General features: G+C 48.3%; 1 protein-coding gene across 4 annotated transcripts; it reads left to right on the forward strand.

The window, feature by feature from the left end:
* The first annotated feature begins 24 nt into the window (after window positions 1-24).
* PGAP4 (post-GPI attachment to proteins GalNAc transferase 4) lies at window positions 25-11,922 on the forward strand. 4 transcript variants are annotated; one of them, XM_088658764.1, is made up of 2 exons: window positions 25-150; window positions 9,683-11,922. In XM_088658764.1, the coding sequence occupies exon 2, from the start codon at window positions 9,784-9,786 to the stop codon at window positions 10,972-10,974; it is 1,191 nt and encodes a 396-aa protein (XP_088514890.1). In that variant the 5' UTR covers window positions 25-150; window positions 9,683-9,783; the 3' UTR covers window positions 10,975-11,922. The 4 variants fall into 4 exon arrangements, with proteins under 4 accessions (XP_088514890.1, XP_034996816.1, XP_088514892.1 ...); XM_035140925.3 differs by lacking the exon at window positions 25-150 and adding an exon at window positions 5,537-5,782; XM_088658766.1 differs by lacking the exon at window positions 25-150 and adding an exon at window positions 5,854-6,331.
* The last annotated feature ends 8,281 nt before the right edge of the window (window positions 11,923-20,203 follow it).

The raw sequence follows: 20,203 nt of genomic DNA on the forward strand, positions 1-20,203 counted from the left end.
GCGGTAGCTTGAAGTTTTCGTGCCCTAAGTTGTAATGGCGGACAAAATCTGTTATTCGAAGACTTGGCCAACCTGTATGGCTACCAAAGCAACAGTTTGCCATAAATTCCGTTCACCTCAAGGGGAAGTGAGGGAGTTTGGCGGAAAGAGGTATGCATTTTTTTAAGGTTAGGAGAAAACTCGCTAGTTATTTTAGCAGTCTTCTTAATTCTGTAGGTAGCTGATCCTGTTTGGCTGGCTCAATAACAATCTACAGTATTATTGCACAACTATTGCGAATTTACTGGGCTATATTGGGTTTGGGATTTCTAAAAATATCATTATCACCATTTTTTTATGACGCCTTTCTGTAGTTAAAAACCATGTCCTGGGTGGCTTACAACATGAAAAGAATGGCATAATTACAAAAGTGAGTACATGTATACTATAAACAGTAAATAAAGCACATCAAAAAGTACACAACAAAACTGAACAATGTCCACATAAATCATTTGTTGTTGTTTAGTCGTTTAGTCGTGTCCGACTCTTCGTGACCCCATGGAACATAGCACGCCAGGCACTCCTGTCTTGCACTGCTTCCCGCAGTTTGGTCAAACTCATGTTCGTAGCTTCGAGAACACTGTCCAACCATCTTGTCCTCTGACGTCCCCTTCTCCTAGTGCCCTCAATCTTTCCCAACATCAGGGTCTTTTCCAAGGATTCTTCTCTTCTCATGAGGTGGCCAAAGTATTGGAGCCTCAGCTTCACGATCTGTCCTTCCAGGGAGCACTCAGGGCTGATTTCCTTAAGAATGGATAGGTTTGATCTTCTTGCAGTCCATGGGACTCTCAAGAGTCTCCTCCAGCACCATAATTCAAAAGCATCAATTCTTCGGCGATCAGCCTTCTTTATGGTCCAGCTCTCACTTCCATACATCACTACTGGGAAAACCATAGCTTTAACTATACGGACCTTTGTCGGCAAGGTGATGTCTCTGCTTTTTAAGATGCTGTCTAGGTTTGTCATTGCTTTTCTCCCAAGAAGCAGGCGTCTTTTAATTTCGTGACTGCTGTCACCATCTGCAGTGATCAAGGAGCCCAAGAAAGTAAAATCTCTCACTGCCTCCATTTCTTCCCCTTCTATTTGCCAGGAGGTGATGGGACCAGTGGCCATGATCTTGGTTTTTTTGATGTTGAGCTTCAGACCATATTTTGCGCTCTCCTCTTTCACCCTCATTAAAAGGTTCTTTAATTCCTCCTCGCTTTCTGCCATCAAGGTTGTGTCATCTGCATATCTGAGGTTGTTGATATTTCTTCCGGCAATCTTAATTCCGGCTTGGGATTCATCTAGTCCAGCCTTTCGCATGATGAATTCTGCATATAAGTTAAATAAGCAGGGAGACAATATACAACCTTGTCGTACTCCTTTCCCAATTTTGAACCAATCAGTTGTTCCATATCCAGTTCTAACTGTAGCTTCTTGTCCCACATAGAGATTTCTCAGGAGACAGATGAGGTGATCAGGCACTCCCATTTCTTTAAGAACTTGCCATAATTTGCTGTGGTCGACACAGTCAAAGGCTTTTGCATAGTCAATGAAGCAGAAGTAGACGTTTTTCTGGAACTCTCTAGCTTTCTCCATAATCCAGCGCATGTTTGCTATTTGGTCTCTGGTTCCTCTGCCCTTTCGAAATCCAGCTTGCACTTCTGGGAGTTCTCGATCCACATACTGCCTAAGCCTGCCTTGTAGAATTTTAAGCATAACCTTGCTAGCGTGTGAAATGAGCGCATAATAAGATCTAAACCAGGCGTCTCCAAACTGCGGCCCTCCAGATGTTTTTGCCTACAACTCCCATGGTCCCTAGCTAACAGGACCAGTGGTCAGGGATGATGGGAATTGTAGTCCAAAACATCTGGAGGGCCGAAGTTTGGGGATGCCTGATCTAAACACAGCTACAAAAAGTTACTATCAATAACAGCAAAAAAGAAAACACCCCCCCAAACAATAACTCTGCCAAAGAGTATGTATATTTGTATATTTATAAAGTTATTAAAGTTATCTGATAAAATTTAAATATGTAAATCAGGCATCCCCAAACTTGGCGCTCCAGCTGTTTTGGGACTACAATTCCCATAATCCCTGACCGCTAGTCCTGTTAGCTAGGGATGATGGGAGTTGTAGTCCCAGAACATCTGGAGGGCCAAGTTTGGGGGTGCCTGATGTAAATTAAGAGTTCTGGGGTACATTGGGAAGGAAATGCATATTTTGAAACCTGCAGAATCTCATGATTTCTAGTTTAGCCTTCTAGGTCTCTAGCTGGACTGGTTGGATGAAGTCTCCCCCCACCCTATTTTTGTTTTTATTGCAAATAATTAAATCAACAGGGAAGGTCTTTGATTCCCCTTCTTAAATATCCTTTTTCCTGCTTTTGTTTCTCTCAGGCCAGCAAGTCCCCAGGCACAAAAAATAGTGTGTGTGTGTGTGTGTGTGTGTGTGTGTGTGTGTGTGTGTGATCACCCACCTTAAACTAATCAGAACTGTGCTTCTTCAAATCTGTATATGTACCTTATTTCTTCCCTAGCTGGCTTGTCTCCTGAGACAGACAGGTGCCACAATCTAGCTTGCTGCAGTGCGTGAGAGAGATGTTGGAAGACAGAGAGAGAGAGAAACGATTTGTTTTTATTTCATTTCATGGCCACAAGGCAGAGGGCAGGGGGGGGGGGGGGAGAACTTTCCACATGCTGCTTTTTGGGAGGAAAAATCAGCAGCACTTTTTCCTCCTTTGCTATAAGGGGGGGGGGCTTCCTTTTCCCCCTTACTTGAAGGGCAACAGGGAATGTGGAGGGAATATGACTGCAACAGAGAAATGGGGGGGGGGGCTTTTCTGTTGTTAGTCACCCTGACTTCAGCATATTTTAGAAGTAGACTTGTTTCTGAACCTGGTTGTTCCTTATAACTTTCTTATGTCTTTCCTTCTCCGGGTTCAGAGGCAGTCTTTCTCTGAATAACCTGACAAAGACAAACATCAGAAATGCATTACTGGCCTCAGATCCTGCTTAGGGCTTCATTGTGCATCTGATTACCATTGTGGAAAGCAGGATGCTGAAGCCGATGGACCTTTGACATGATCCAGCATAGCTGCTCTTATATTCAAAGGGACCACCACCCCTTTTTAAATAAAAGATTGCTCCCTTTCCATGTGATTTCTTCAGTCCAGTTTATTTTTTTCCTGTGCTAACCTGTGAACACATTTCAAGCTGGCCTGATACTAGACTTTGGGGGGGGGGTTAAAAGGGGGGGGTTGACTGTTTATATTCTAATTAGTGAGCAGAAGTATTATTTGATTATTCTTTTGAGTATAGCTAAGGCTATTTGTTATTATTTATATGGTGGGTGTATTGTTTACTCATAAATGTTATGTTAGACGATATACTGATGGATTGCATTATTCCTCCCTCTGTTTCTTCTTCCCTTACGGTAGTGTGTGTGTGTGCGCGTGTGTCTGTGTCTGTGTTTATAGCTGTAAGCCACATGGAGATCTTTGGTTGGCAAACTTAAGTTTAATAAATAAAGATAATAAAAACTAGGGAGAGAAAACTATGTGCAACTAGAAGCATTTTAAAAGTGTTTGCATGTATAGTATTTTTGGCAATGGGTGCATTATGGTGTCATGAATGCATAAATTCCAAAACTCACATCGAAAGGTGTCTACCTTAATTTCTTAATCATAATCATAATACCGGTACATTGCTCATCTGGCTGGGTTCCACTCTGGCTGGCTTCCAGCACATAAAAACATAATAAAACGTCAAACATTAAAAACTTGCTTTTGTATTTCCTGTTACAAGGTATATCTCAGTTTTACTGGTATTGATATTTTCAACACAATTTGCTTATATATGATTCAGATTTAGCCCATTATTTCTGAAATGTTTCATAACCCTGGCATCTAATCCTTCCCGTTATTTTGGCTATTTCCAGGTATTTTAATACTTTTTGCTGCCTTTACTCCACCGTTGGTACCTGTTGTTGCTTCCACATCTTTGCTACCGTAGTAGCAGCCTCGCCCCAGTTGTTGCATACAGGAATATCTTATGATCACTTTTTTCAACATCTTCCCCGGCCATTCCCAGTAGAAATGCCTCTGGACTTTTCTTAAAATTATATCTGAATATTTTCTTCAATTCATTATAGATGTTTTCCCAATAGACTTAAATTTTATCGCATTTCCACCACATGTGGAAAAAGTCACCTCCTTTCTCCCCGCACTTCCAACATTTTTTGTCTCCTGTTCTGTACATTTTGGCTAGCTTGGTCAGGGTAAGAGACCACCTATACATCGTTTTAAATATATTGTCTTTCAGTATCTTTTAGTATATTTCAGCATCACACTTGCCATTTATAAGGTTATGAGAATTTGGTTTATTAGATTGAAGATGAGAAAAGACAAAATATAAATGGACTTCTCTTTAAGTAATTTGAACAAGGATGACACAGATGTTGACCAAACAATGTTAAAATAATTGTATAAATTGTAAATTGAACAAGTAGACAGAATAATGCGTAAGATAAAGACTATATAAGAAGACGGAAGAAAGAAGAATGGAAGTCAACTCTCAGGAATAAAGAATAAATTAAATGCTAAAGTATAACGGCAAATACAGTTTATAAAAATATGTATATGTTGAAATTGTAAGAAATACAGTATGAAATGTAAAATAGTATTTGCATGATAAAATAAAAATATGTATTTGAGGGGGGGGGGACTTCCTGATACAGCGCTGAAGGCAATCCTGCCTTCCATCTTACATGGAAGTTTTTCCCTTGTCCATAAAAGATGTGCAAAGAATAATGGAGTTTTCTTCATAGGAGACAATGGTACTCTGTTCACTCTTCTAGGAGCTGGGGTGCAAACAGCAAGGTTAAAACTTGCAGCCTCACCAAGCCAAAATGTTACCAGCTGCTGCCCTTGCCTGCTTTGAAGTGTTTTTGCATAGGGCATGTTATCCATCTGAATTGTGAAGCACAAGTTAACATGCATTGTTATTGTTACTGTTATTATTGAAAAATGTGCAAATTGATAAATGGAATGAATACCGTTAGCTCGGTTGGTAGAGCATGAGACTCTGAATCTCGGGGTCAAGGGTTTGAGCCACATGTTGGGCAAAAGATTCCTGCATTGCAGGGAGTTTGTGTAGGTGACCCTCTGATTCCTTCCAACCCTACAATTTTAGGATGCTATGAATCTCATCAGAAACCCATCGCCAAGCGTCTAGCCCAGGCATAGGCTAACTCGGCCCTCCAGATGTTTTGAGACTACAATTCCCATCATCCCTGACCACTGGTCCTGTTAGCCAAAGATGATGGGAGTTGTAGTCCGAAAACATCTGGTTTGCCTATGCCTGGTCTAGCCCTAGAAGACGCGCAGCACCAGCTGCTGCAGGCAACTGTGGTGTGTTTTTTTTATGGCTTGGGATTCCGCTCTGCGTCTCTCTCTCTCCCTGGCCGCGGTAGTCACATGTCCAGCCTTCATGTCTTTGATCCCACCCTCGTTGCCAGAGAGAGGCAGGCAAGGGAGGAAACAAAAACGGGGGGGGGGGACCCTGCCGGCGAGCAGGAGAGCAACAAGCATACAGGAAAAAGCGGGAGGCGGACTCCGAACTGTTGCCGGGACGCGTAACGGGGCAACAGGGAGGACTCCGGATTAAGTGCCGGATCTGTTCCAGTGTGGGTTCAGCACGCTCTCCTCCCACTTGAGGGGCTTTCTTCGACTCGTATCTGGGCGATGGTGGTTTTCCCCCAGGTATGTGGGCGGCGGAAAGATCAGTTCCGTTTTTTAAACCTTCCTGTAAGCAGGTGGGAAGCTTGCCCGGGGCCATTTGGAAAAGGCATTTCTGTGCGTAAAGACGCACGAGGCGGGCGATTGGGGTTCAAGCATCCAGGCCGGCCCGAAATCTTTGTGGGGCTCCCTGCGACCTACGGCGGGCCTCCGGATGCTTTTCTTCCGATTATTATTGTGTGGTGCTCTAATTCACCCCAGCGCGTTGAGGGGGGATGGGGGCTACGGGAGCTGCTGATTCCGAGGATAATAATAGGGGTGTGTTATGCCGGAAACTAATTCCGGTTAACTGAGGCGGGGAAGAGCGAGCAGCAGGCGCGAGAGACACGAGGATTAAAATTTCCAAATACTACCTCAAAAGGGGTCTCCATTAGGGGAAGGAAGAGGCCGAGGTTGCCACTCCTTAAGAGAGTCGAATGGTTTAGCCCTGGGGGGAAAGGCGGAGCTGGGACCTAACGTCTGCAGGTACAACTTCATTCCACCTTCTTGAAATAGCTGCCTCGCCTTTCTAGTGTGAGTTTTCTTTAATCTCCCCTGCATGGCATTGTTTGTTACATGAATCACTTTAACTATGGGCACGGAAGCCACAGGATTTCTGCAAAACTCCTGCCAGCTGCCAGATCAAAATGAAGGCACGCTTGAGGTTGTTTTCTCTCTTCTAAATACTGTAGTTTTATGGGGCAACAGTGTTTCCCTCGCCCTGCTCCTCTATGGGCAGTGCGTTCACTTCTAGAAGGGCTGTCATGGCGTAAGAAACACTTCTTTGAAAAGAGACCTCTGACAGCTGCCTGGCGATGTTTCATAACACCATTCTAAGGTTGGAGGAGAGGCCCAGCGAGAGACCAGCTGGCGATACTTTGATTACCCTGCCCCATTCTCCTTTGCTTGACCTTACCTGTGTAAACTACCTTTGATACCATGTGATCTGTGCTTTGCCAACCTAAGTGACCTTGCACAGGTGTAAGGCGGTTGGCTAACGTCTCGCCTGTAGTGGAGTACAGTCATACCACCTCTTGCGAACGCTTCATGTTACGTTTTTTCGGGTTAAGAACACGGCAAACCTGGAAATGTTTACTTCCAGGTTTCACCGTGCGCGCATGCACAGAAGCGTTCTGCGCAGTTTGCACATGCGCTGAAGCACTCTATCGCGATTCACACATGCGCAGAAGCGCCGCTCTGGTTACGGACTTTTCGGGGTGTGAACGGCACCCCGGAACGAATCATGTCCGCAACCAGAGGTACCACTGCATGCCCAACGCTTCATTTCCTGTGGCAGTGCAAAAAAGAAAATTGCACAACTACATAAAACAAATGTATAAAAACCTTTGTCTAAAAAAGAAAGCTCTGCTTGAGTAGGGGAAACCTAGCCAGACCTGCTGAGAAGTCTCATTCTATAGATCTGTAGATTTGGAAGGGACCCTGAGGATCATCTAGTCCAACCCCCTGCAATGCAGGAATATGCTGCTATCCCATACGGGGATCAAACCTGCAACCTAGGCATGATCAGCACTTTGCTCTAACCAACTGAGCCATCTAGCCCAGGAAAATTCTAACACACTCTTTTCTTTTAGAGGATTATCACATAATCAACTTTAAACCACAAAAATAACCTTCATGAACAGGCCTTTCTTGTTCCAGGCAGGTATCTATGATAGTTTAATTCAGGGGTTCCCAACAAAATTTTCTCGAGGACCCCTCATCGAGCCGCTATTGTGACAAGGACCCCCATTAATTCCTAATCCTAAAATTAAAAAGTGAGAGCCAAATTAAGAGTCTTTTTATATTTTATATTTATACGTTTTTACAGTTGCTTGAACATCAAATGCATTATCTTCCTCTTCATCTGTAGGCCTTTGTCGTTTTAATGAACCACTTTTTAACCAACGGTCCATTTTTAACTACGCGAGCTGTAGCTTCCGCGAAAAACAACGCTTTGTTTACAAACACTACTGTTTTGCAAAGAGGCAGCGCGCGCCAGGGAGGAGGGAGGGGAATGGAGAAGACAGGGTACCTGCGCAGTAGCGCACAAATGAAGCCGACGCGCGCAAAGCATCTTGGGGAGGTGAGTGTTAGTAGAATGCGCGCGCTGCCTCTTTGCAAAACAGTAGTGTTTGTAAAGTGCCACCTAACGGCATACAGCAGAACTACTGCCTCTATCTAATTCTAGTTTTGTGCTAGACTCTGCTCATGCAGGAAGCGGCCAAAACAAAAAATCTGTTATCATACAAAATATATTTAATATATTTTTTATTCTAATAGCATCTTGCGGACCCCTCTGGCATAGCTCGCGGACCCCTGGGGGTCCCCGGACCACCTGTTGGGAACCACTGGTTTAATTTTAATCCTGCTCTTCAGCCAAAACAAAAAAAAGGCCCCCAGAACAACTTAGAAATCACTACAAACACGCTCAGAAACCAAGAAGACAAAAACTTCAGGAAAGAATGGGAAAAAATACATATTATTTATTTAGGAGACCGCTGTAAGCAGATGAAAACATTAGCAGGATTTTAATATCATTTGTAATGTAACAAATACTTTGGACAGTATGGACAGATAAAAAATAGAGATTATGAAATAATATACAGTTGAAAATGTTAACCATAAGACCCATGGAAGGGATGGTGAGTAATCTCTATATACGGATGTTTACTTGGTATTGTTATAAATTTACATTTGTAAAACTAAATGAAAACGATTTTTTGGGGGGGGGGATCACTACAAGCAATACAGCCAGCAGCCTCAGATGTTTAATCTTAAAAGGTGTAGCACAAAAGATTGCCCTACCCCAGATGCCCTCACACGACCACTTTGATTGGTGGAACTCACACTTCTATAGGAGCCGCACAATAACCGCACCCTAAGAACTAGATCGTTCAGTGTGGCTGCCTACTGATATCAGGCTGGTGCCTTCACTATGCTTTTTGGTCCCTGCTGAAGACATTGCTAATTTCAACAAGCCTACCCAGGTGTTTAGAAAGTTTGCATGAGTTTGGTCTATTCTGTTCTGGTTTCAGCTTTTCGTATGTTTGAAATTATAGCTGTGCTTTTTTTTTTAGTGCAGTGGTACCTCTACTTACGAATGTTTCTACTTACGAATGGAGCTCCGTCCGCCATCTTGGATGCGATTTAGATAGGATTTTTTCTACTTACGAATTTTTAGATAGGGTTGCTTCTACTTATGAATTTTTTCTCCCAATGCATTCCTATGGGATTCGACTTACAATTTTTTTCGACTTACAAATGTGCATTCGGAACGCATTAAATTCGTAAGATGTGGTCATCTTACTGGTTTTTTCTTTTTTTAAAAAACTGCTTTGAGGTTTTATCCCACAAGCAAGCAGTATAATAAATTTCATGAAATAAACAAGTAAAATAAATAACAGAAAAATGTACTGGGAAGGTAGAGAGCATAAACCCAGGCATAGGCAAACTCGGCCCTCCAGATGTTTTGGGACTACAATTCCCATCATCCCTGACCACTGGTCCTGTTAACTAGGGATGATGGGAGTTGTAGTCCGAAAACACCTGGAGGGGGCTGAGTTTGCCTGTGCCTGGCATGAACAATTTCAGGTGCAAGTTTTTGGTGAGAGGCTCTTTCAACAGCCAACTGGGGTGGGAAAGCTCAAAAAGCAGAGGCATGAAAAACAGCTGGGGTCTCAGCTGGAGCAACAGAGTGGCTTTGCACTCATTTTCTTCCTTCCCCTGCTTCAGCCTGGTGCAGTGCTTGCTTCCAGCAAGCTGGCTTTTCAGCAGAGGTGGTGTTGGCCCCTCGTCTTTTTCTATCCGCACTTCTGAATCAGCCTGATCTGATGCGATGCAATCCATAAATGTTGTTTCTCCCTCCTCCCCATCCTCTCTTCTCAGATCTGAGCCTAGCGATTCAGCTCCGCTACCCAACCGGCAGACCCTCTGGCCCGGAGGAATGGCCTGAGGCATGAGCCCGAGACCCCCTGGAAGTGACCGCCATGCTCCTGCGAGGACTACAGCCTTTTGGGAGGCTGTGCCGCTGGTCCAGCCCCTTCCTGCAGCTCCTTGCCTTGACGGCGGTGACGTTCTGCGTGCTGGCACCCCTGACTTGCCATCGCCTCCTCCACTCTTACTACTACCTGCGGCGCTGGTACCTGAGCCCCATGAGCCAAGACTTCCTCCGGCAGAACCAGGAGGACGGCCTGAGCGCCCTCCGCTACTTCGAGAGGCTGCAGCAGCCGCACAACGCCTCTAAGCTGGTGCCTGGTGAGGCCCACCGGACAAGCTTGCTCATCACCATCATCACGGTGCAGCGGCGTCCCGAGTTCCACTACGTCCTCCAGGTGGCGTCCCGCTTCCACCACCTGCTCCGGCAGTGCGGGGCCCCTTGCCGGCGCCACCAGATCCTGCTCTGCAACGTGGAGGCCCAGCCCGGCAGCCACGCAGACGCCCAGCTGCTGGCCGGCTTCTTTGGCGTGACAAACCGCTACGGCAGCCGGCAGGCTCTGGAGCCGTCGCTCAGCCAGTTTGAGAAGGAGAAACGGGATTACGCCTACTGCCTGGAGAAGTCGTTGCAGGACTACGACCCGGAGCACGTGCTGCTGGTGGAAGACGACGCTGTCCCAGAGGAGGATATCTTCCCGGTGCTGCACCACCTCTTGCAGGTCCGCTTTTCCAAGCCCCACCTCCGAGACGCCCTCTACGTGAAGCTCTACCACCCCGAGAGACTGCAGCGCTACCTCAACCCGGAGCCCATGAGGATCCTGGAGTGGCTCGGAGTGGGCATGCTGGGGGGCTCGCTGCTGGGGTTCGTGTATGCCTGTGCGGCCGGCCGCCCCAGCCCCAGCTGGCCCGTCGCCCTGTTTTTCGCCCTGTACAGCATGCTGCTGGTGGAGCTGGTGGGGCGTCACTACCTCCTGGAGTTGCGCCGCCTGGCCCCGCCCCTCTACAACGTCGTGCCTGCCACCGAGTGCTGCACCCCTGCCATGCTGTTCTCCGCCCCTTCTGCCCGCCGCACGCTGGGCTACCTGAAGAAGTTGCGCTGCCGGTCGGGTTTCGCCAAAGACACGGCCCTGTACTCGCTGCTGCGCACCAAGGGCGAGCGGGCCTTCGTGGTGGAGCCCAACCTAGTCAGGCACGTGGGGATGTTTTCAAGTCTCAGGGTAAACGTCAATCCCAAGCTGATTTGACTCCTCAGGTGTATGAAGAGCTGGAGCGGAGGGATCGGAAGCCCCTGGGTGAGGTCTGTTCCCAGATTGCCAGGGCAGGGGCTGAAGGCTTCCCATGAAATGCATGAGACAAACATGCTGAGGAAAATGCTGTAGATGAGCCTTCCCCCGCCCCTAAGATGCTAGTTTCCTATGGGTTTGGAGGGCATATGGCCTAATTAGTCCCCCTCTCCCCATGTCTCCATGATGATGGTGGTGATATGGCAGCTCAGTACAGCTTTGGCCATCCCATATTGGGTCTGGTGTGGGGCAAGTAATGATGGGACTGGGTCAGTGGGGAGGGGGGTTTCAGGCACCGCCTATAAGCTGACTCGCAGCACCTGCGAAGCCCCACGCATGGTGCAAGCGCCAACACTCAGCTGGTTGGTGGTGGTAGCAGAGAATCATGCAGGTTGCTTTGAAGGCCCGGTGATTCGCCACTTGCCGGGGCTTCAAAGCACCATGCACCAAGGTGGTGAAGATGGATATCCTGGTGTCATTTTGACATCGGGTGATGTCAGGCGATAGTGTGGCCCTGCCCACCTCCGCTACTTCGAGGGGGGGGAGGTAAGGATCCAACCCGCCAGCTGGATCCAATCCCCATCCCTGGTGCAAGGCGAAAAGGGGGAGATGCACAAGGAATCAGAAATAGTGCAGTCCAGCAATAGCTGTGTCACATGGGGCTTCTGCTCATTTCTTGGTGCTCTCAGCAGATAAATAATACGACAGCACAAAGCTCAACAATGGGATGAAGATTGCAAAGGTGGTACTTTTTTAATAAATTCTTTAAAATAGCTTTATATCCCCTACAATAAACTATTTTTAAAAGACATTTTCCCTTGAATGAAAACTCCTATTGTCTTTTTAGAAGACAGAACTATTTTGTAAACAGCTTTAGCCTATATCAAATACAAGATAATTTTCCAGAAAGAGGGTGCCTTCACCGTTGTCTTAATATCTGTTGTTTGTTATGTCATTGTTTCGTCAAGCGTCTCGCCCACTAGCAGTATCTACCCTGCTTTTACTTGGAGCCAGTTTATGTGCTTTTGCTGATGTGGTACAGTCCTCTCGCAGGACTGCACTAGTTCCAAATACACTAGATAGAATTGCCTGCACGATTTGAATTAGTCTCCTTGCACAAGGAAACCCTTCACATTGGCCAGAAGTCTTGGTTGCCACTACGGCCCTAGACAGAGAGATTGGGTGATATTTGTGCTCTTACCAAACACTCCTTGCCCTCCGTTCTTTCTCCACCTTGCCATATTCTTCTCAAGGCGGGAATAACAGGAAGTGTTTTCTCCAGTTTCCCACCTACCTCCTTCAAACGTTTGCTTTCCTTGGAAGCTAACCAAGGTTGCTCAGAAGCTGAGCACTATCTAGAAATTGTCCTGCCAGCAAGTTTCAGCCTTCCTGCTTCCTCTCATTTCTTCTGCAAACTCCTGCCAAAGGTGCTAGTCAACTTCTCCTGCCAAAGGTGCAAGTCCATCTGACTTTTCCTTGGAAACAGACTCTTTCACAAGCCATTAAGTGCCTTTGCTGGATGTCATACACATACGGTACACAGTTTCTGAGCAGCCTCTTTTTTTTTGCACTTAATCTCTAGAACAGCAAGATTTTTCCCTTGCCTGTGTTTTCCTTTCTCCTCTCAGAAGTCAATTGCACATTGTTTTCTTTAAATGAGAGCTCATCTGTAACTAAATGTTTCTTTCTTTCTTTCTTTCTTTCTTTCTTTCTTTCTTTCTTTCTTTCTTTCTTTCTTTCTTTCAAGCAAGTCCTCCAAACAAGACACACCTGACCATAAGACACACTTAGTTTTCAGAGGAGGAATGGGGGAAAGCCCCATTTTGGGGGGGATCAGCTCATAGTCCTGCAGCTTCTTTTGCAAAGAGGAAAAGCCCCATATCAAAGTTGTTGAGTTTACTTTGCAGAGGGAAAAATCCTGTTCAACTCACAGTTCTGCAGCTTCTGATAATCTAATCAGCCAGATAATCCAATCAGCCAGTCACATGTTGCTGGGGAAACAAACAGCCTCCCTCTGCAGAACATTCAACAATGGAGGCCTGGGCAAAGGGGCAGGCGGAGAAGGGAGCTAGCTTCCCTTATCTCCCCTCCTGATCTCTTTCAATCAGCTGCTGAGCCGCTTCTTTTCAACACCCCTCTTCCCCTCTTGTTAGCCTTTAGCTCTTTCTTTTTTTCAAAAAAAGCACGATCTGCCTTTTGCCCCTGGAGAAATCGGCTCTAGGGACCACACATTCGCTCCATAAGACGCACAGACAGTTCCCCTTACTTTTTAGGAGGAAAAAAAGTGTGTCTTATGGAGCGAAAAATATGGTAAATCCTCCTTAGCTCATGTGGCATTGTGCTGCTGAATCCTCCTCACTTTATTCAGAAAAGGGAAAGGGGGAGTCCAGTAGCTTCAAGTTTTTCACAGCAATACAGAGGTGAAATTAAAAATATACTCCCCATTTATTCCTCAGAAATGTGAGGGAGCTTCCTCGAGGCCTACTTAAAACAGTGGGGGGGGAACAAGTGGCCCTCCAGTTGTTGTCTGAGTCATCATCCAGCATAACCAGTAGCCAACGATGCTGGGTGTTGTAGTCTAGCGACATCCTGATTCAAGTTATAGAAGAGAATGGAGTGATTAAGCCTGATCAATGTATCAATACATTGCCCAGGAATGGTTTGAGGGCCAGAGCATGGTGGCACTTTCACCCAGCAGTATATCACAAGTGAAACCGCCACCACTTGTAAGTGCCCAGCGCATGGAGGGAGGGAGCAACGAACTGCATTGGCCTCGGCCCCAAGAGATAAGATAAGATAAGATAATCTTTATTGTCATTGTCCCCTTGCGGGAACAACGAAGTTACTCCGGTTATCACATCCACTCAGATAAAGCATTCCACATAATCCAAAATTACTACAAAACCCTAATTAAAACAGTGCAATACAATACAATACAATATAACAAGTAAAATAAGATGACTTCAGAGTCCAGACTTTCCATTTAAGACCAAAATCGCTCTAGAGAAGAAACTGTTCTTGAGACGGCTCTTTCTCAACTGCATTGTTCTATATCTCCGTCCCGATGGCAGGAGCTCAAAGAAATGGTGACCAGGGTGCGTTGGATCTCTTGATATGTCTAGTGCTTTTCTATGGCCCCTGGTGGTATAGATTTGTTCTAAGGTGGAGAGTGAGCAGCCAATAATGCTCTCTGCTGTTTTAATAATTCTGCACGGCCCTGCTCTATCCTGAGAAGTACAGCTTCCGTACCACACACATAAACCGTACGTGAGCACGCTCTGTATGGCACAGTGATGTAAGGCAAGCAGCAGCTTTTGTGGAAGGTGGTTTTTCCTTAGAATTCTCAAAAAGTACAGTCTCTGCTGCACCTTCTTCACAAGCCCCCTACAGATCCTGTAGCTCAATGCCTAGAAATCTAAACGTTACCCTCTCCACACAGATTCCGTCAATCAAAAGTAGCTGGACCTCATTCTTCTGTCTCCTAAAGTCCACCACAAGCTCCTTTGTTTTCTTTGTATTTATAAGTAAGTTATTAACTCTCCACCACTCTGTCAGCCGCTCCATCTCATCTCTATAGTCCATTTCACCCTCCTTATCAGAGATGAGCCCGATCACGGTTGTGTCATCTGCAAACTTGACAACCCTATTACTAGGGTAAGCAGCAACACAATCAGACGTATAGAGAGTATAAAGGAGCGGATTAAGCACACATCCCTGTGGTGTTCCTGTGTTAGTCCTAAGCATATTAGAGGTATATGGGCCCAACCGGACTCTCTGGGAGTGATCTGACAGGAAGTCCAATATCCACCCACAGAGTGATAGCGGGAGCCCCAGATTTCCCAATTTAGTCATCAGATGTCGCAGTAGAATGGTATTATCCGCCCTCACCCCTCCCCTCAGGTGGGCGAGGTTTGCGACACCGTGCGGGGCTTACCTGGCTGGTGACGCCTACCTGGCTGCGTTGGGCCTATGACCTGCCACCCGGCCAGCGAAGACAAAGGGCACCTGGCCGGAGGGGGCGGGAGTAAGGCCAAAGAAAAGGGACTGGAGCACCGTGGCGAAGCCTCTTTGTCCTTCTTCCTGCTCCAGTCAAGGTTCTCTCCTGGATCGTCGCTGGATTCCACAGGGCTTGAGGTAGGCCTCCTTGTCCTTATGAGGGTTTTGGCTGGTTACTTTTAATTGTCCTGAGGGGGCTGTGTTGCCCCCCCCAGCCGAACTGAGGGCCTTGCAGCCCTGGGATTGGGAGGGTTACGATGGGGAGCCCTGGATCAGGATCGGCGGCGTCTGCGGCCTCGGCTTGGGGCCGGGGCTGCATGGGGGGGTTGTGCCGCTTCGTGCCCCCCCCCATGGTTGGTTTTCGCAGAGCGTCTTTTCGCCGGGAGGCCTCGGTTTTCGCGGGGCCTCCCGGCCGCCGAAATGCGGCCACGGCTTGGGGCCGGGCCGCATGGGGGGGGTGCCTGCCGCTTCGCGCGGCCTCCTCTCCCCCCCCCCCGGAGCGTCATTTTTGCCGGGAGGCCTCCCTTTCGCGGGGCCTCCTGGCTGCCGAAATGCGGCCGCGAATTGGGGCCGGGCCGCATGGGGGGGTGCTGGCCGCTTGCGCGGCCTCCCCCCCCCGGAGCGTCTTTTCGTCGGGAGGCCTCGGCTTTCGCGGGGCCTCCCGGCTGCCGAAATGCGGCCGCGGCTTGGGGCCGGGCCGCATGGGGGGGGGTGCCTGCCGCTTCGCGCGGCCTCCTCTCCCCTCCCAGAGCGTCTTTTCGCCGGGAGGCCTCGGTTTTCACGGGGCCTCCCGGCTGCCGAAATGCGGCCGCGGCGTGGGGCCGGGCCGCATGGGGGGGGTGCCTGCCGCTTCGCGCGGCCTCCTCTCCCCCCCCCCGGAGCGTCATTTTCGCCGGGAGGCCTCCCTTTCGCGGGGCCTCCTGGCTGCCGAAATGCGGCCGCGACTTGGGGCCGGGCCACATGGGGGGGGTGCCGGTCGCTTCGCGCGGCCTCCCCCCCCCCGGAGCGTTTTTTCGTCGGGAGGCCTCGGCTTTCGCGGGGCCTCCTGGCGGCCGAAATGCGGCCACGGCGTGGGGCCGGGCCGCATGGGGGGGTGCCTGCCGCTTCGCGCGGCCTCCTCTCCCCCCCCCGAGCATCGTTTCGCCGGGAGGCCTCCCTTTCGTGGGGCCTCCTGGCTGCCGAATTGCGGCCACGGCTTGGGGCCAGGCCGCATGGGGGGGTGCCGTCCTCTCCGCTTCGCGCGGCCTCCCCCCCCCACGGGAGCGTCCTTTTCGCCGGGAGGCTTTGGCCTTCCCCGGGGCCTCCCGGCCGCCAAATGCAGCCGCGGCGTGGGGCCGGGCCGCATGGGGGGGTGCCTGCCGCGTCGCGCGGCCTTCCCTCCCCCAGGAGCGCTGTTTCCTTCGCCGGGAGGCCTTGGCCTTCGCCGGGGCCCCCTTGCCGCAAACAAGAACAGACAAACAACAAGAAACAAACAAAGCAAAGATAAGCTCATCTGGGAGCAGAGGGTGGAGGGAAGCCGAGCAGAGCTGCCATTTCTTTAAATAAATCCTCGCAGCATATTCAATAATGGTATGCCAATAGGGCAATGTAGCCTAGGATAGGGGGAAATTATTCATCAGTTTATGCATATGTGGAACTGTCACTGATAGACAGAGGCACAGGGCATCAGTGCAATGGGCGATAAAACAGAGGTTGGTTGTTCATGCCCACCCAGGGGCAGATGTGGGCAGGATTCATGAATTGCAGGGGGTTGAGCTAGATGACCCCCAGGGTTCCTTCCAACCCCGCAATTTTCATTAGCAAGGAGTGCAGCCAATGAGAATACAGGCAAATCCGAAGAGCCCAGTGACCTTTTCTGAGAAGCAACCTTTCCAACGTTGCACCATGGCGGTGCTAGGGCCGGTTGGGATGTCCTTCCCGGGTCCAAAAAGGGCATGTGGTGTTTATTGTGATTCAGTTGGCATGATTTTAATCTTTTTTATTCTTTTCACACAGTTTAGCGTGCGTGTGCGCAGTTAGGTTGGCTGGTTCTGTCCTGAGTTTAGGTGATCGGTCAGACAAATAGCAAATCATATCACATACCATTTAAAAAATAAATAAATAAAATAAAATAAAACAAAATAGATAAGAGAGAGCGAGTGAGAGAGGTTTATAAATTAACAAATAAACAAACAAACAAATAAATCCAAGTTTGTCTAGAGCAGCATAGACGCCCTTTATCCTCTAGGTTGCAGGTCATGGCCAACGGAAGAGAGGAGAGTTCCCCCCCTCGTCCAGCTGAGCGTGCCTCCAGGGCCTCAGCAAAGGGCACTCCTAGCAACGCGGTTAAAGCAGCCAAGAAGATTTAAAAAAGGGCGTTATCGTCGGGCAGGAAAGTCCCTCCCATGAAATTAGTACTCCCTAAGAGAAAGGTTAGGGTGGATCAATTGGACGGTCCCTCCACCTCTGAGGCTGGGCTCTACCGGGCCTCCCCTAAGGTGATAAGATGTGTTTCACCACCTGAGTTGGTTTCTGAGAGCGATGCTTCATGGGCCAGTGTCGACGAGCTGCAGGAATTAAGGCGAAAAAACCGTATCCTGCAGCGTCGTCTGGCTAAGGCCAGGGATAGGTCAGGATCCCCTCATAGACGCTCGCGCGTAGGGAGGCGTAAGCACAGGCGCAGGTCACCGGTTTCCAGCTCGACAGACAGCTCCTCCAGCCCCGATTTGCGCAGGACACGACGCGGGAAGAAGAGGTCGCGCAGTTCTAGAAAACATGGGCGCAGGCGCCAGAGGGATTCTTCGGATTCTTCCGACTTGTCAGGTACGTATGACTCCTCCAGCGATGAGTCTGATGAGGAGCGTTGCAAGGGCTTCTGGGTCACAAATAGCAAGGCTCCCGGATTGCCGAGCTGGATCTGGGAACGGCGCACTCGGCGTCACCGCCGCGCCTTTGGGGCCAAGGAGCCGTGTGGCGAAGATGGATTGGATGCTAAAGGGAAGGTATTAAATGCCGAGGTGAAATCTACAAAAAGCAGTCTGGCATAGCTCCCCCGCTGCTCCAAATGTGCAAGAACAGCATGGAGGGCAATCGCCACGGCATCCTCTGTTGATCTTTTTTGTTTTATAGGCAAATTGGAATGTGTCCAATCCCTCTGGTAGGCAGGTAATAACATAATTTCGTACCAGCTTTTCAAAGCACTTTAGGATTATGGGTGTGAGTGCTACTGGACGAAAGCCGTTCAGATTCTCTGGATTGGATTTTTTTTTTGTATTGGAACAATAATAGAAGACTTTAGGCGAGATGGAACAGTAGCCTGGGCTAGGGATCAATTTGAAATCCCAGTGAAGACTCCTGCTAGTTGACCTGCACAGTCTCTCAAAACCCTTCCAGCTACTCCATCCGGCCCTGTAGCCTTCCTTGAGTTGATTCCCTTCAGCACCTTCCTCATCTCTCCTTCCTCCACGTTGAATTTGTACCGATGATGGCGACGGTGGTGATGGTGACCAAGCCTCCACAGGTGTCACTACAGATGTTGCTTCAAAATGGGCAAAAAAGACATTCAACTCCTCTCCAAGGGATGCCCCTCCCTCGTCTACCAAGGAATCTTTGGATTTTTGCCCTGTCAATTCCTGTACACCTTGACACACCTGCCTGGCGTTATTATTCTGTAGGTGATCCCCCAGCCGCTGTTTATATGCCTCCTTGGCCACCCGGATACCTCTCTTTAAATCTGCTCTGGCTAAGCTGTAAAACATCCTATTTCCACTTTTAAAAGCAGCATTTCTTGCCTTTAGCAACCCCCATACCTCCCTTGTCATCCAGGGCTTCCTGTTTGGGTAGCTCTTTATCCTGCACCTCTGTGTTACGTTGTCAGTGCAGGACCTGATGTAATCCAACACTTCCTCAGTAAGAGTCTCTACATCCTGTTGGACAAATACCTCCCAATCTGTGTCTTGAAAACAGCCTTGTAGCTGTTGAGATGCTTCAGCCGGCCATATTGTAATATTCCTCTTTATTGTTAGAATCTGTTTCCTCAGTGGAATGTATACAGGAGTCAGGAGCAAGGACACATGATCAGATTGACGTAGGTGCGCCAGCGGTTCAGCCTTATAGGCCTGTTTGACATTTGTATACAGTCCAGAGTCCTTTCCCCCCTGGTTGCACACACTATATGTTGATAAAATGTAGGTAGGACCACTTTCAAATCTGCCTGGTTGAAATCCCCGCATACAATAAATGCAGCCTCAGGATACTTGCATTGTTGTCTGTTAACAGCATCATGCAGGCAGAGGTGTAGCAAGCCCAGGTGGTACCCGGTGCGGATTTTTTTTTGTCAACCCCCCCCCCCACGCGGCTCTGGCAAAAAGTGAAAAACATGAATTGCAAAAAAACTAGAGCTTACAGAACAAAACTGACTTCAGATATGAAATCAGCATTGAAAGAACATATAAGAACAGTTGAAAAATCTCATGCAACAGAAAATGAAAAAAAAAGTTTCCCAGTGGGGGGGGGCGCCGAGTGTCACCCCCCCTCCAGGGTGGCACCCGGGGTGACCCACCCTCTTGCTACACCACTGCATGCAGGAGACCTAATGCCTCATTGATGTTCGCATCAGGTGCAGTGTATAGCCTACTATACTAATAATAATAATAATAATAATAATAATAATAATAATAATAAATTTTTATTTATACCCCGCCCTCCCCAGTCAAAAACCGGGCTCAGGGTGGCTGACACCAACAGAACTACAATAAAACATAAAAACAATTAATTAAAATACAGATTAAAATACAGTATTAAAATTTAAAGTGCAGCCTCATTTCAAGTAGTCCATAAGTCCAAGCCGTGAGGGAGGAAACACAGGGGTCAGGCTGAGTCTAACCCAAAGGCCAGGTGGAACAGCTCTGTCTTGCAGGCCCTGCAGAAAGATGACAGATCCCGCAGGGCCCTGGTCTCCTGGGAAAGAGCGTTCCACCAGGTTGGGGCCAGTACTGAAAAGGCCCTGGCTCTAGTAGAGGCCAATCTAGCCATCTTATGACTCGGGATCTCCAGAATATTATTGTTTGTGGACCTTAAGGTCCTCCGTGGGGCATACCAGGAGAGGCGGTCCCGTAGGTACGAGGGTCCCAAGTCGCATAGGGCTTTAAAGGTCAAAACCAGCACCTTAAACCTGATCCTGTACTCCACCGGGAGCCAGTGCAGCTAGTAAAGC

The sequence above is a fragment of the Zootoca vivipara genome, chromosome 15 (assembly GCF_965207765.1).
Source record: "Zootoca vivipara chromosome 15, rZooViv2.hap1.1, whole genome shotgun sequence".
In the NCBI taxonomy this organism is placed as follows: Eukaryota; Metazoa; Chordata; class Lepidosauria; order Squamata; family Lacertidae; genus Zootoca; species Zootoca vivipara.

Coding starts and splice junctions, on each gene's coding strand:
- PGAP4 (XM_088658764.1), top strand. CDS start 9,784: ATGCTCCTGCGAGGACTACAGCCTTTTGGGAGGCTGTGCCGCTGGTCC.